This window comes from Protopterus annectens, chromosome 10.part0, assembly GCF_019279795.1.
Source record: "Protopterus annectens isolate FY-2018-M chromosome 10.part0, PAN1.0, whole genome shotgun sequence".
Taxonomy (NCBI): domain Eukaryota; kingdom Metazoa; phylum Chordata; order Ceratodontiformes; family Protopteridae; genus Protopterus; species Protopterus annectens.
The window spans coordinates 21,232,880-21,248,539 of NC_056744.1; the positions used below are offsets into that span (position 1 = coordinate 21,232,880).

The following is a 15,660-nucleotide window of genomic DNA, read 5'->3' on the forward strand; positions in this document are numbered from 1 at the left end:
CATTTGCTTCCTTTCTCAAAATTTGTGCTTGCATAGCAAATCTGTGTGGGATCTGTAGGCCTGGTCTCCCAAAAAAGAGCAACTGAACAGAAGAGCATTTGTTTACTTTTTTGGGGGGGGGGGGGGGGGGGTTACAGCTCTCAAATGGTTCTTTAGCTACCTTACTAATCGACAACAGGCAACTAAATGGGATAATAAACTCTCCACACTCCTCCCAGTCTCTGTGGGGGTTCCTCAGAGTTCCATCCTTGGCCCTCTCCTTTTTATTATATTCACAAATTGTCTAAACACTGTCACTAAATCAGCTTCTATCATTCAATATGCTGATGACGCTACTCTTATTTGCTCTGCTCCCACACCCCAAGAACTCCAAGATAAACTGCAAAAAGTCGTTTCTAGATATTGAAAATTATCTAAATGAACTTTAACTCATCCTAAACCCAAACAAAACAAAATTAATGATCTTCTCTAACAGGAAATCCAAAGCAAAACCACCTCCTCTCTCCAGCAACTCCACTAATGGCACTATAATAGAACCAGTTAACCTAACAAAACTACTTGGCATCACGACAGACAACAACCAAACATTCAATAAACACACATCACTCACAATAAAGTTCACATCAAACTTGGTGCACTACATAAGGCCACTTTACCTTACTCAAAATGCCAGACTAGCCACAGCCAGATCCCACCTCCTATCTACTCTTCTCTACGGTTCTCAATTTTTCACTAACCTGCACAAGTCTGATTTACATCTACTTGAGTCCTGCTATAACAAAACAGCAAAATTTGCTGCTAATATACCCAACAGGACCCATCATTGCCTTGCTCTTCAAAGATTACAATCGTTTGAATTTCCCAGTCTGTTACTCCTCAGTCAGCTCACTAATGCCCACTCTGTTATCCACAAACCTGAAAACTGACCTGCACTCTCCAACCTAGTGCAACTAAATATCAACCCCAGGACCCTTAGATCATCCGACAAACTTATACTCAAGGTAACAAAGTTTCAATTACTTTGGTGACTCTCTTCTCCTTCAAAATAGCCAAACAGTGGAACCTATTACCCCAGAATATCTTAAAAAACACAGATCGTCATAGCTTCAAAACACTCCTAAAGAAATACCTTACTCAGCAATGGCTATGCTCCTGTAATACTCCTGGCTAGTTTATCATGTCTTCGATCAAATATTTTCTATTCAAATGTTTTCTATACTATCTTCTTGTCTTACTTCTACCAAATGAAAATACCACAATGGTTTTTAGTTATATGTCTAATGTGTTTCATATTACTGTCTGTAATAAGGCTTAGGAAATGTAACATTTTCTGTTTTACATTCACCTTTTTGTAAATTGTAATTGTTGGCAACTGTCAAACTTTTTGTATATTGTTTGTAAATCTTTTAAATTATTCTGTACTATTTTTATGGAGCTCATCTCCCCAGGTCTCTGCTGAAAACAGGCTACTTGCCCAGCTGGACTCTACTAGGTTAACAAATGTAAAATAAATAAATAAATTCCAAGGTACAATCATGCCCTTTCCTGGGGGATTAACCTTTTACAGTGATCTATTAAGTTAGCACAGGCAGTGGAGAGTTGAGGAGCTTGTGGTTTTTCACCTATCGGCTGGGATTTTTCTTGGATGCCCTGCTCTCTTCTCCTTATACTGAATGACAGGTGTAGCACAACTGCTAGGCCGAACAGACAGTGTGAGTACTGAGTGTGCCACAACATACTCCTTGTAGATGTGGTGCTTCCTTGAGCCACTGTGTTTACAAAGTACAGTTGTGTGCACTTACCATAAATGTAGATGTCTGTGTGTATTCACTGTTGCAGTCATCACATTTGGGTTATCTGCTTGCAGTAGTCCTCAGTCGGCCTGATTAACAAAGTCTTGGGTCCTGCGTCAGTTGTTGTCCCTTCTTCCAGGGCGTCAGGTCATCAGGGGTATAAAACATGCAGCCGACGCCATTACATCAGTTTTTCTTGCCCCAGATGTCAGGTGCCCCCCTAATGGGAAGCAATTAACTCCATAAATATAGAAGGCTATACCTCCAACAAAAAAGCAAATACACCAAAAAGCTTTTGAGCATAGTAAAGGAGAGTAGAGATATAGCCAAAAGAAAGGGGGGCGGGAGGGAGGGTAACCAGGACTGCAACAGAGAATACACTCGAACATCTACATTTATGTTAAGTGTACACAACTGTACCATATTCTTCGTGTTTCACTACTGCAATCATCACATTTGGGTAGATTCCCAAAGCTAAGGATGGGAGGAGGAATTTAGCATTAAGACCAAGGCCCTGCAAGACTGCAGTGGCAAAGCCAGCTCTGGATTTAGAGAAAATTGGCAGATAGTAATACTTGGTGAAAGTATGTACAGAACTCCAGTTAGCAGCTTCTAGGATGTCCCTGGTAGACACGCCTTTGAAAAAGACTGTAGAGTTAGATGCAGCTCTGGTTTGATCCCCTGTGAGATAGGTTTCCCATGGTGCTTGTAGCAGAAATGAATGTAATTGCCTATCCATTTGGAAATTATTTGCTTTAAAATGGCCTTCCCTCTGCCCCTGGAGCAAATGCCACCAGCAGTTGGTCAGATTTCCTTTGAGGTTTAGTCCTATCCAAGTAGAATCTAAGTTGTCTGTGCACGTCTAAGGAGTGCAGTATCTGTTCCCCTTTGTTCTGTGGATTAGGAAAGAAGGTTGGCAAATGAATGGACTGGTTAAGGGCCACACTGGATACCACCTTGGGCAAGAAGGAGGGATTGGTCCTGAAGGACATCTTGTCCGCAGGAAAGATGATGAAAGGCTCTATTGCCATGAGGGCCTGTAATTCAGATACCCTTCTTGCTGAAGTGATTGCTAAAAGGACAGCTGTTTTCCAAGAGAGGAATATTAAATCCGCAGTGGCAGATGGCTTGAAAGGAGGAAGGGTGAGTTTTTCCAATACAAAGTTAAGGTCCCAGGCTAAAGGTGAGGCTCTCCTGGGTGGTCATAGATTTTTGGCCCCTCTGAGGAACTGCTTAAGCAGTAGATGAGAGAAGAGGGGAGGTTCTGTGTTCTGTGTTATAATGAGCTGAAATGGCTGAGATGTGAATTTTGATGTTGGAGAAAGACAGGCCCTTGTGAAGCATCTCAGTTAAGTATTGTAAAATCTGAGGTAAATTGGACACTGCTGTGCTCATCCCTTGAGAATGGTTCCAGGCACATAATCTTTTCCATTTTTCAGCATAAGATTTTCTAGTACTAGGCCTCCTTGCCTCTAAAATGATACCCATCACTGGTTTACTGAGGGATGGTAAAGGAGAGATTAAATAATTAGCCAGGCTGCTTGGTTCAGTGTATGAAGCTGAGGGTGCAGAATCTGGTTCTCCTGCTGAGACAATAGGGTAGGAGTCTGAGGCAGGTGCCATGGGGCCAACCGTGACACACTGCGCAAGAGGGGGTACACCAGTGTTGGTGTGGCCAGTCTGGAGCAATCAAAATCGTCCTTGGTTTGTCTTGTTTAATCTTTAGTAGTACTTTGAAGAGCAAAGGCAAAGGAAGAAAGGCATAAACTGAGAGTTTTTTCCAGCTGAAGGACAGAGCATCCACTTTTCAAGCTTGTTTGCAGGAAGCCCTTGTGCAAAATTTGTCCAATTGATAGTTCTAGGGGGAGGCAAACAGGTCTATATCTGGGCTCCCCTATTTGCTTGTCAACATGTTGAAAATCCTTGGTTCCAGTTTCCACTCATGTGGGTCCATGAGGTTTCTGCTTAGTTTGTCTGCCACTGTATTTAGTTTTCCTAGCACGAATTGAGCTTGTAGATGCACTTGGTAGCTCAGGGCTGCGTTCCACAATGCCATGGCTAGTCTGCAGAGGGGGGTAGGAATGGGTACCCCCCTGCTTGTTTATGTACCACATAACAGTGGTGTTGTCCGTCTTTACCATTAATTGTCCTGGAAGAATGTGGTCCTTGAAGGCTGTCAAAGCATTCTGTACAGCTAACATTTCTTTTTGATTGATATGCAAGTCCATTTGACTTGGGTTACACTTGCCCTGAATGCACTTCTCTGCCAGGTGAGCCCCCCATGTATAATCTGATGCGTTTGTTGTTAGGGTTTGGGCGGCAGGGGATGGTGTGAATGGTAGTCCCTTGTTTTGGTGGCAGGCCTCTGCTCACCAAAGAAACTCTAGGCGTAGGCAAGGTAATGATAGGAATCATTGCTTCTAGATCCTGAGAATGTTGACACCATAGGCTTTTTAGATACCATTGTAGTTTCCTCATACGCAGTCTTGCATATGGCATTAGAAGAATGCAGGAGGCCATGAACCCCAAGGCTTGTAGATTTGCCTTGCAGATAGTAGGGCTTTTGTGGCCACTTGTTTGAAGTAGGTTGTCAAATAAATTTGTTTCTCTGGCATGAGGAAATCCATCTGGGAAGTTGTATTGAAGCTTGCTCCCAGGAATATGATTTGACAAGGTATCAAGAGTGATTTCTTTTTGTTTATGTTTATGGTGTACCCCAGACAAGTTAGCACCCTTTGTACAAAGGCCAGATGATTCAAAAGTATGTCCTGGCTTTCTGCCTGAATTAAACAATCATCCAGGTATGGGTATATTTGAATATTTCTTTGCCTGCAAAATACAGCGACTGGGGCTAGGCACTTTGTGAATAGCCTGGGCGCAGTAGATAAGCCAAAGGGCAGTGCAGAGAACTGGTAGTGATTGTAGCCTGCTTTGAAGCGTAGGTATCTTCTGCAAGATTCCCTGATTGGAATGTGCAGGTATGCTTCCTTTAAATCGAGTGTTACCATCCAGGCATCTTTTCCTAGCACAGGAAGCAACTGATGAGGAGTCCGCATCTTGAATTTTGGAATCACCAAAAAGGTGTTTAGAGTAGACAGGTCCAGAATAGGATGCCATGAATTGTCTTTTCTGGGTACCAGGAAAAGTCTTGAGTAGAAACCTTGTCCTTTTTCCTCTTCTGGTACAGTTTGAATAGCCTTTATGTTTGAGAGAGAGAGTATTTGCTTTTGAGCCTCTGCCCACTGACTTGGGGGAAGATCTGGGCAACCTTTTGGCGTTGGTAATGTGTGGAAGTGAAATCTGTATCATAGGTTCATAGGTTTATACTAGGCTATCTACCCTAAGGCATTTATAAGCCTAGCCCAAAGTTTTGTGGCTTACGCCACCCCTTATATGAAAAAATACTGTGCCCATTAGTTTGTTGTGCCTCTGTCCAGCAGTGACACAGAGATTATTCCCGGGGTAAACCTACGATCTCCCATCCACAGGTCAAGATTTCTCTTGAACAGAGCCAGCGAGGTGCTCTGCCTCACATGGACCGGGATTTTATTCCACAGCATAGGGAGTCTCTGAGTGATAAATCTATCCCTCCAGCATGTCCTATTTATATCCGTGCTAAGGTTTAAGTCACTTGCTCTAGTGGTTTTGGTGGATTTGGATTTTTTGAGGTGGAGCATGTCCATTAATTCCGGGTTGGACATGGCCTTGTATGTCAGGCACATGTCACCTCTGAGCAGACGGTATGCGACTGAATAGAGCTGGAGTTTCTTCAATCTGGCAGCATATGACAGATTTTGGAGTCCTTTTGGTGAGGAACTTTTGGGGTCTCTCCAATTGCTGCAGATGTCGGGTGAGATACATCCCGAATGGGGCATTGTACTCGATCATTGGTCTGATAAGTGAAGAGTACATGGGAACAATGACCTCACTAGATCTGGATGTGAATCCCTTCATGATCAGGTGGGCAATGTAGAAGGTCTTTCTAACCACTTTAGCAACGTGAGTGTCAAAAGAAAGGCCACTGTCAACCTGGGTCCCCAGGTCCCTGATAACCTCTTCTGTGCTTAGTGGATTGCCACCTATATGGTAGCTTGGGGTTACCTTGTTTTTCCCGAAGGGTATGACTATACATTTTTTGGCGTTTAACTTCAGGCCATGGCTCTGGCACCAGCTATCTGTTTCCGAGAGTCCCATCTGAAGGATATCCGTGTCCGATGCACTTTCCACTATGGCGCCCAGTTTGCAGTCATCTGCAAACTTTGTCAGCCAAAGTCCTCCCATGTTGGCCTGTACTTCTGAGAAGTAGATGCCAAACAATAGGGGGCCAAGGACCGAGCCCTGTGGGACACCACTTGTGACCGGCTTGGAGTCTGACATAGCGCCAGCAACTCTAACCCTGTGGATTCTGTCCTTAAGCCAGTTTGCAACCCATCTTGTGACATATGGGTTTACATTTAAGCTGGTAAGTTTTTCTACAATACCCGAGTGGGGTATTGTGTCGAAGGCCTTTGCAAGGTCAAGGTAGGCTGTATGGACTGCCTTTCCCTCATCAATGGCCTTGGTGACTGTTTCAAAGAAGTCGACCAAGTTCATAAGGCATGATCTGCCCTTGACGAAGCCAAACTTGGTCGGGTCCAATGTCTGCAAGTCCCCTATTTATTTGTTTATGAGCTCCATTATGATCCTCTCCATAGCTTTGCAGACTAGAGTTGTTAAGCTTATGGGGCGGTAATTACCAGGGTCCGTAGAGGCACAGCCTTTGTGGAGTGGGACCACAGTTGCCGTACGCCACTCCTTGGGCACGTATCCTGTGGTAAGGCTGAGATTAAACAGCTGCCTTATGTGCGGGTTTAATTCCTCATTTAGCTCGTGTAGCACACAGCCGGGGACACCATCCGGTCCCATTGATGCTGTGTTTTTAGCTTTAGAGAGAGCAGCTTTCACCTGCGCATTTGAGATGTCTGGGAGGCTACACTCCGCTGGGATAGTTATCTCTCCTTTAGGGGGGGGAGAGGGGTGAAGTTTGCACTGAACCTGTCTGCCAGTATGTTGGCAATGTCTGTGGGTTCAGTGATTTTTGTATCATTTTGGACTAATTCTGAGCATATCTGGGAGTTTCCACCCAGGTTCTTAACATAGCTGAAAAAGGCCTTATGATTGTCCTTTGAATCCATGGCAATTTTTCTCTCAAAATTGGCCTTAGTTGATTTTATGAGTGCTCGTATTTTTTTACTAATAATGATCAGGGGTGACTTTCCTTTTATGGATTTTGTTCTACCATGTAATAGCTTTCTCCTCTTATTGTAAAGTTTGTTAATGGCTGGGGTCCACCAGACTGGACGTTTGCCCTTTGTGGAAAGAGTCTTGGTTTTATTTGGGATTGCCTGATCCATGCAGTCCTGGAGGTGTTCATAGAAGGCATCTGTAAGGGCTTCTGCAGCTTGGGTTGTGGTTTCCACTGGCTCAGGGGCCTTGAAGGATACCACACCAGTCTTGAGTAGTGTGAAGTTTGCTTTAGAGAAGTTCTTCACTGTGGTCTTTTTTGTTTGGGGTGGGGGCGGGATGTGGATTTCCAGTGAGATTAGTTTATGATCAGATCTCACCAATGAGGGATATACTTCCGTGTGGAGCATTTTGTCCCCATGTTTGTGATAATGAGATCTAGTATATTTTCTCCTCTCGTGGGAACAGTGACTAGCTGTTCCATGGTATTTGAATTTATGAACTCCAGGAACCGTTGGGCTAGAAAGTTAGGGCTTGAGTAATGTTCCCAGTCTATATTCGGGTAGTTGAAGTCACCCAATATGATGGTGTTTGGAGATACATTTATACCCTCCAGTGTCTTCAGGAAGGCTGTGTGGGGTTCCTGAGTTTGAGAGGGTGGCCTGTAGCATGCTACAATTTGTAGAGCAGTTTTGCCTATGGTTAGCTGCACCTGGATGGTTTCTGAAGCTTCATGCGTTGCCACCAACCTGGAGGTGTGGGTATCCTTTATGAATATGGATACACCCCCTCCTTTTGTGGTGTGGTCCGGGTTTTGGGGCCGAACGCATGATATGAGGTAAAACCTAATAGTGCCGGGTGCTCTCAGGAGCCTTGAACCAGGTTTCAGTTACAGCACAGACATCGATGTTCTCCATACTGAGAAGGGCCTCGAGTGCGTGCATTTTGAGATTTAGACTTCTGGCATTGAGCAGCATTACCCTCAGTTTCTTCCCATTTTGTTTTCTAGGGTGGTAGGTTTAGAATTTGAGCCTTGCCTAAAAAGGCACTATGGGGTGGCAAGAGCCTTAGCCAATATCCGGAATCCCAGGAGTGACAGGTGCAAGCCGTCCCTTGCGAAGCAGCGTGGCTTGTCAAGCATGTCATCCCAGTCAGACAGACACTGGATCCCCTTTGAATGACACCAGACATTAATCCAATTGTTAAAGCTGATCATCTTGTCTCTATATTGTGGCATCATTCTTGGTGAAGGAAGGATACTGCTCAGGGTCAGGGTCATACCTGCCTGGGCTACATAATCAGAGAGCTCCTCTATGTCTCTTTTCATGTAGTCCAGGGAGGTGCGTCTCAGGTTGTTCACACTAGCATGGACAATGACTGTGTCATATTTGTACTTGCCGTGGAGTGACCCGAGTGCTTGTGTTATGTGGCGGATTCTAGCGCCCGATAGGCAGCTTACTGTGACCCTCTCCTTGTTCAGCCTGGTGAGTGGGACGTCAGTGTGTCTGACTATGGAGTCACCTATGACAAGTATGTTTGGTGTTGTATTTGGCCTTAAGGGCTGTGACTGCTTTGCACACTGATTTTGTGGTTTATGTGTTGCTTGTGGGGTGTCTTGAGGTAGCAGTTGTTTGGGTGTCTGCTTTGGAGGCCTCTGCTGTTTATGTAAATTTTACTCAGAGCCTCCGAGTATGTCTTTGTGTGTTTATGTGTTTGATTCAGTGGTGTGGTAGCATTATGTGAGGCTGGTTTTGTGGTGTGTGTAGTTGCCTTCTCCTCCTGTCTGGTCTTGCCAGTCCTGAGTTGAGAGAGCTCAGCCTCCAGTTTTGCTAAATAGCTGCATCTCTCGCAAGTATTTGTGTTATGTGGGAGGAGGAGAGGGTTGTCTGTGTACATGAGGCAGTTATAACATTGCCTCAAGATTCCCAGATTCACCAGCTGGACCGGAGAGGAGATTGACAACTGACCTTTGGACATGCTAGAATAATATTGGGAATTCCTTAATAATTGAAAACAAGGGCCAGTGGGGTGTGAGGGTGTAGTGCTTTTAATTTTTAGTGCTGACTTATATAATTGCTTTAGTGAGCAAGTGCCAGGTAACTTGAGTGCAATGTGTTACAAGTAACTAAATGCAAAAATGACAAACAGTAAAACTTTCTTTCAAGTGAAACAAGGAAATAAGTACAGTAAGCAATGCAGATATCACTAGTGATCCACAGAAGCGCTGAGAAGCCACGTATTAGGTGGAATTAGTGTTCCAGGGAAATAACAAGCAAACAAAGAACAAGCATATAAACAAAGCTAGATTCAGCAGGCCTGGATCTAGTCTATGCTACATCAAACAAGGTGTACCAATTTCAGTAAGATACAGTTCAAATATTCAGGCACTATAAACCTTTAACCAGAAATACCCAGCTCAGAAGGGCAGAGTCCAGCCTCTTCTCCCACAAGAGTGCAGACCACGAACCTTCTTAATGTAAAATAACTGGCCTGAAGCCCAAGTGCTTAAACCAGAACTAATACACTTGGACACTGGGCTCTCAATCAGCAGTTCCCAACTTAGAAGGATGAAAGCTACCTGTCCTGCCACCACAGTGCTTGACACAAACCTTCCTAATGTAAAACAACTGGTCTGAAGCCCAAGTGCTTAATCCAGAGACTTAGAATGATAGCTACACTTTAATCAAGTTACAACCAAGCAGTAATAAATACAATTGAATACTTTAGAGAATGTCTGGATTAGTGCTCAAGTTACACAAACAAAGCTAGATCCAGCAGGCCCGAATCCAGTCTATGCCACAGCAAACAAGGCACACCAACTTCAGTAAGAAGCAGTTTAGATATGCATGCACTATAAGCCTTTAACCAGAAATTCCCAGCTCAGAAGGGCAGAGTCCAGCCTCTCCTCCCACAAGAGTGCAGACCACAAACCCTCTTAATGTAAAATAACTGGCCTGAAAGCCCAAGTGCTTAAACCAGAATTAATACACTTTTAGAATAACAGACACTGAGCCCTCAATCAGCAGTTCCCAACTTAGAAAGATGTAAGCTACCTGTTCTGCCACTACAGTGCAGACCACAAACCCTCTCAGTGCAAAACAACTGGTCCGAAGCCCAAGTGTTTAAACCAAAAAGCTTAGAATGAGTTACACCAAGCAGTAATAAATACAATTGAGTATTTTTAAGATGATGCAAAAGTAAAATGAAGTAGGTAGAACACAAGTACAGTAAAAGCAGATGAATTTTTTTTTTAATCTGAACAAGTGCTGATATCAAAGAAACAGATTTGAGTGCTGAAACTAGAAAACTGGCTAGTTATAAGAAAAAAAACAAGCTAGAAGGCTTCCCTCAAACACAGAAGGGCTTGGGGGCTCCGAAGCCTACAAATAGTCTATACCACTTAAAAGGAAAGGCAGGAAATAAGCTTAATTTTTTTTTGTCCGTTTCCCAGATGCTCTCTTTGTACACAGTAGGACTGCCTGAAATCAGAATATGATCTCACTGCACTCAGTTGAGTGAGCAAATGAGATGGGCCCAGAGGCAGGCTGAGGGGCGGGCAGTTTCAAGGCCACTAAGATTAACACCAAAACAAAAACAGGGAGGGTGGGTGGGAATAACTGAAGAGCAGAGTTTAAAACTGCCAGTTCAGTTAAATTTTCTACAACACAGTTTAAATCAAATTAAATGCTGTATTTTTTTAAAAAAAAGTGCAGATAAAGGTACTTAAATTCTCTTATACGTCCAGTTGAATATAACCAAGTTCTTAGCTGGCCAAAGCTGAGGTTTTTAAGCAGAAAGTATTTCACACTGTACCACTTAAATAGGCAAGGACAGGAAGTCAAAGAATGTGGCTACCCCCACACCTGTAATTACTAGCAAATAACAAAATTCAGCAAACACTAGCTTCAGTTCAAGTTACTGAAGAGCAGAGTTTAAAACTGCCAGTTCAGTTAAATTTTCTACAACACAGTTTAAATCAAATCAAATGCTGTATTTTTTTTTTAAAAAAGTGCAGATAAAGGTACTTAAATTCTCTTATACGTCCAGTTGAATATAACCAAGTTCTTAGCTGGCCAAAGCTGAGGTTTTTAAGCAGAAAGTATTTCACACTGTACCACTTAAATAGGCAAGGACAGGAAATCAAAGAATGTGGCTACCCCACACCTGTAATTACTAGCAAATAACAAAATTCAGCAAACACTAGCTTCAGTTCAAGAGCAGAGTTTAAAACTGCCAGTTCAGTTAAATTTTCTACAACACAGTTTAAATCAAATTAAATGCTGTATTTTTTTTAAAAAAAAGTGCAGATAAAGGTACTTAAATTCTCTAATACGTCCAGTTGAATATAACCAAGTTCTTAGCTGGCCAAAGCTGAGGTTTTTAAGCAGAAAGTATTTCACACTGTACCACTTAAATAGGCAAGGACAGGAAATCAAAGAATGTGGCTACCCCCACACCTGTAATTACTAGCAAATAACAAAATTCAGCAAACACTAGCTTCAGTTCAAGTTACAGAGTTTAAAACTGCCAGTTCCTTAGGACACTATATTTAAAACCCATTTGTCCTGGGTAATGAGTTCCCAGTTTTTGGCCTGCAGACCAATCTTTCCCCCTAAAGGAGCATTCAGTTGAGAAGTGCTTGGAAGTTTTAAAATCAAGTCATTGAGACAGTTTTCCATGGGGAGAGTCTTAATACTCCAAGATTGGAAGCCCCCCCACTGCTTAATCTTGTGTGTACCCTGGGACTGAAACCTGGGGTTTCTGCTGTGTCCTGGGTTTGGATTGAGAAGGCCTGGAAGGAGCCAGAAAGGACCAATTCTTAGAGGGCCAATGCCTACTAAATCTTGGAGGCTGAACTTTTAAGAAATCTTTAACAGTTTGCATAGATTTAGCTTTATCTTCCATCTTTTTAAGCGCTTCCTCAGCTCTGTTGGCATACAGGCGGTCCTGATTTAAGGGAGCATCCAACAGTTTAGCTTTAACATGATCAGGCAAAGATTGCTCCTTAAGCCAAGCATGCCTTTTGAGTACAGACCCAGTGACAGCAGCCCTGCAAGAGGCCTCTAAAGAATCAAACCCACATTGCAAAGTACGTTTTCCAACCTGTTCAGCAGAATGCATTAAATCCTGTAAATTCCTTATTTTCAGCACAGTCAGAAATCAACATAATTTTCTGTTTAAGCAATCCAATAATATGTTGTTGATACTGCAACATATGAAACTGACAGTTTAAGGCCATAATGGCCGAGGTTGCAGAAGTGTAACCCTTCTTACCCCATCTATCCAGTGCCCTGGAGACTCTATCAGAAGGGATAGGGTTTTTGGCAGCAGAAGCCTTAATGCCCTTGCGTCCCTGTGAAATAGTCTCTGGATCCAAAATAGGATTTTTAAAAGGAACTTGTGGGAATCAGGGGCCAAACTAGATTCCAAAAAGGCATCATCAACAATGTCTAGTACAGGAGGTATATCTAAAGGCCTATGCTGAAGCAAGAGTAAGAAATCCCTAAGCCACTTTTTTGAATCAGAAAAATCCTCTTTCCCAGTGGAAATGCTCCCTTATTGTGTGCAAGGTTTCAACAAAAGAAAAATCCTCTGGAGTTTAGCAGAGGGAATAGAGTCCTCTGCATCAGAATCCTCATAAGTAGATAAGGGTAAATCCAGATCATCAGAAGAATCAGAAAAATCAGAATCCTGTTCAGAAGATTCATAAACAATTTCAGTCCTAGGTCTCTTAGAAGAGGGTGGATGGCTTTCCCTGATTAAAGTTATAAAATCTTCAGCCATTCTTATCATTTGTTTTTTAGGCATAGTGGCCTGAGCATGCGGCCTGGGTGTCGGTTTTCTGGGCATGGTTTGAGGTTTAGGCCTTAAAGAAGGAAGAGGCGTCTGTTTAATATGCAAGTCTGTAGAAGCCGGTGCCTGTACAGCGGCCCCGGACCCATCCAAGGTAGAGACATCCGCAGATTCCACAGTTGAAGCATCTTGCGGCATTACCGGACTTTGAATGGGTCTCAGTAGAAGCCTGCGAATCAGAAGTAGCTGGTATCAGGGGTTGCGAAAGTGCCTCACTGAGTACCGGCGAACTGGCAACTGGCTTAGGAGAAGCATCGTCGGCAGCTTTGGACCTAGGCGGCCTGTCTCTGTCTTTATCTCTCTGTTTTTTTCAGAATTCCGGTAGTCAAATGGCTTACCGACATTTCTGAGTAACTGAACCGAGAACCAAAATACTTAGAGGTGAAAATATACAGATGATGGATAGTGCGTTGATTAAATAAGGCACAAAACCAACAGCAAGGTACGTCGTGGTTGTGAGGTATTTGCTTTCCACAAGAAATGCAATTATTAACTTTTACTGACATCAGTAAGGAGCAAGAAAAAGTTTCCCCAATGGGGTACTTAGCTTTAGTTGAAGACTTTGGTTCTGATACTCGAAAACGAAAATTTCAGGAGTCGGCCGACAGGCACTTGCGAACTGCTTCTGCTTCGGGCACCGCACGGCAAGAAAGACTGATGTAATGGCGTCGGCTGCATGTTTTATACCCGACAACCTGACGTCATGGAAGAAGAGACAGCAACCGACTCAGGACCCAAGACTTTGTTAATCAGGCCTACTGAGGGCTACTGCAAGCAGATAACCCAAATGAGATGACTGCAACAGTGAAACCTGAAGAACATCTGCAACATTCAGACATCTACCACATGCTGTTCAATCCGTGGATCTCTAAATTAAATCCTCCATCTGTGAAATAAAATCTAACAACTGGCATTCACTTTCATTCTTGCCAGCCAGCTCCATCAGTATTCAAGCCACCTACTCAAATCTGGAACACTGGGGTTGCTCTCACAGCCTTTCCATTCAGCACTATACAGTATTTCTGGACAGAGTTCCTTCACCACTCAGGTCATCCCATCCATTGAAAAGTCCTATTTCAATCAGGCATTCAGTAATGATGGCTGTGCTGCAATCTCTGCAAAGAAAGCACATTTTGTGGTTTGGGACAATGCACTATGCAGCTCTCCAAAGTATAAATTTCAATGAAGGAACTACATCAAAATAGCGCTAATGTATTCTTATTCCAAATGTATATGACGCTACAAAAAACATACATGGAAAGTCTAATGGCTAGCAAGAAAATCTTAGGAATGGAATAGATTTGCTTCTGTGCAGTCTCCATAGCACATTTTATTGAAAGGAAACAAATAGAAACATTAACATAAGTCTACATTTCTATTAGGCAGCCCAAAACCCAGCTCCTGACAACTTAGACAATACTTCTGAGTCATTCTAGTATCACTAATTAACAGACCCAGTCTTCTGTCATCATAGCAATGACATCCTAAAAGAAAATCATCAAATTCTGAACAGCAAAGCCATCTGTGCCAAAAAGCAGTATGGCAGAGGATTTAACTATGTCACACACTGTATTCAATGACTGCTGCTTGTAGTTAAAGTAACATTGTTGCTGCTCTGTATGTTGGCGCAAACGTTGAACAGGTATTACCATGCAATCAGGCTGCTGACATACATGAGCCCAATAGGCAACTGTGTTTCAAGTCTCAGTGTACCAAATCATCAGTTTAGAACATGAAACACTGTATATGTATAACTGAATGACAAAATGATGTGCTATGGCTTTCTTTTTTTTTTGGGGGGGGGCACCAGCTGCATTTTGTTCATACTTTACATATACCTATTAGGCAATGAGACTGCTTGGTTTTCTTTCTGCATTTTAGGTGAACCTAGACAGAGTACTGCTAAACAATACTTAATGTGCATCTTTTTTTGTCACTACAAACAACTATTTCTAAGCAGCATTTTGTGCCCTAAGGCGGTCGAACATTATAATAAATCTGAAATATTAATACATGCTGCAAAAAGGAAACAATGTATGCAGCAGAAGACTGAAAAATGCAATCTAAAATGTTAGATAAAATTACTTACCTGCAGGTGTAAATTCCTCTGGTTGTTCTTCTGTGCCCTGCAAAATTAACCCAGAGTTAAAAAAATAAACAAAGTATTAACCAGTTATTTTAGCTTAAGGACTTGACACATTTAAATTGTTAAATGTGACAGCAGCAAGACACACAAAATCATTTTCCAGAGTTGTTTCAGGTAGAAATATTAAGCATTCATCAAAGGCAACAGTCAATAAACCTGTGAACTCCACAGTTAATTACTGTAAAAAGGAATACAACATAACAGATAGGGAAGTAAAAAAAGTCACATAGCATAAAAAATCTAAAACGGGGATGGAAACAGGGAAGTACAAGCAAGGTCTATGTCATGTTATTATAATTATCCTTTAACTGGTGTATGTATACCTCTAAAGCTGGGTACAGCCAATGATTTTTAATGCTAGTAAATGCCCTTCTGAGCACCAGAAATGTATCCAGAGCTGCCTCCTCCTGCAGTTCATATGGAGCTACCTCTATGGAAGTTAAGTGTACCAAGCCTTTAGTAGCTCCATCCCTAGTTAGGTTGGACCACAAATTAGTAACAACATTTAAAGCCACTAATCCCACAACAATAAACAATTCTCAAATCAAAGACTTCACACAAACAAACCTGCTTAAAGTTTATACTGATGTAAGTCTACTTACAACTTCACTACTCTCCATGAAGTCTCAGCTGCTGCTTTTTTTA

General features: G+C 42.6%; 1 protein-coding gene across 5 annotated transcripts in view; it reads right to left on the reverse strand.

The window, feature by feature from the left end:
• The window catches only part of RECQL5 (RecQ like helicase 5), a 1,160,282-nt gene that overhangs the window by 625,311 nt on the left and 519,311 nt on the right, over positions 1-15,660 (reverse strand). For all 5 annotated transcript variants that reach the window (XM_044084963.1, XM_044084964.1, XM_044084962.1 and 2 more), the window contains exon 4: positions 14,959-14,995. In XM_044084963.1, the coding sequence (XP_043940898.1) occupies positions 14,959-14,995 (37 nt within the window). The remainder of the gene's footprint in view (positions 1-14,958; positions 14,996-15,660) is intronic.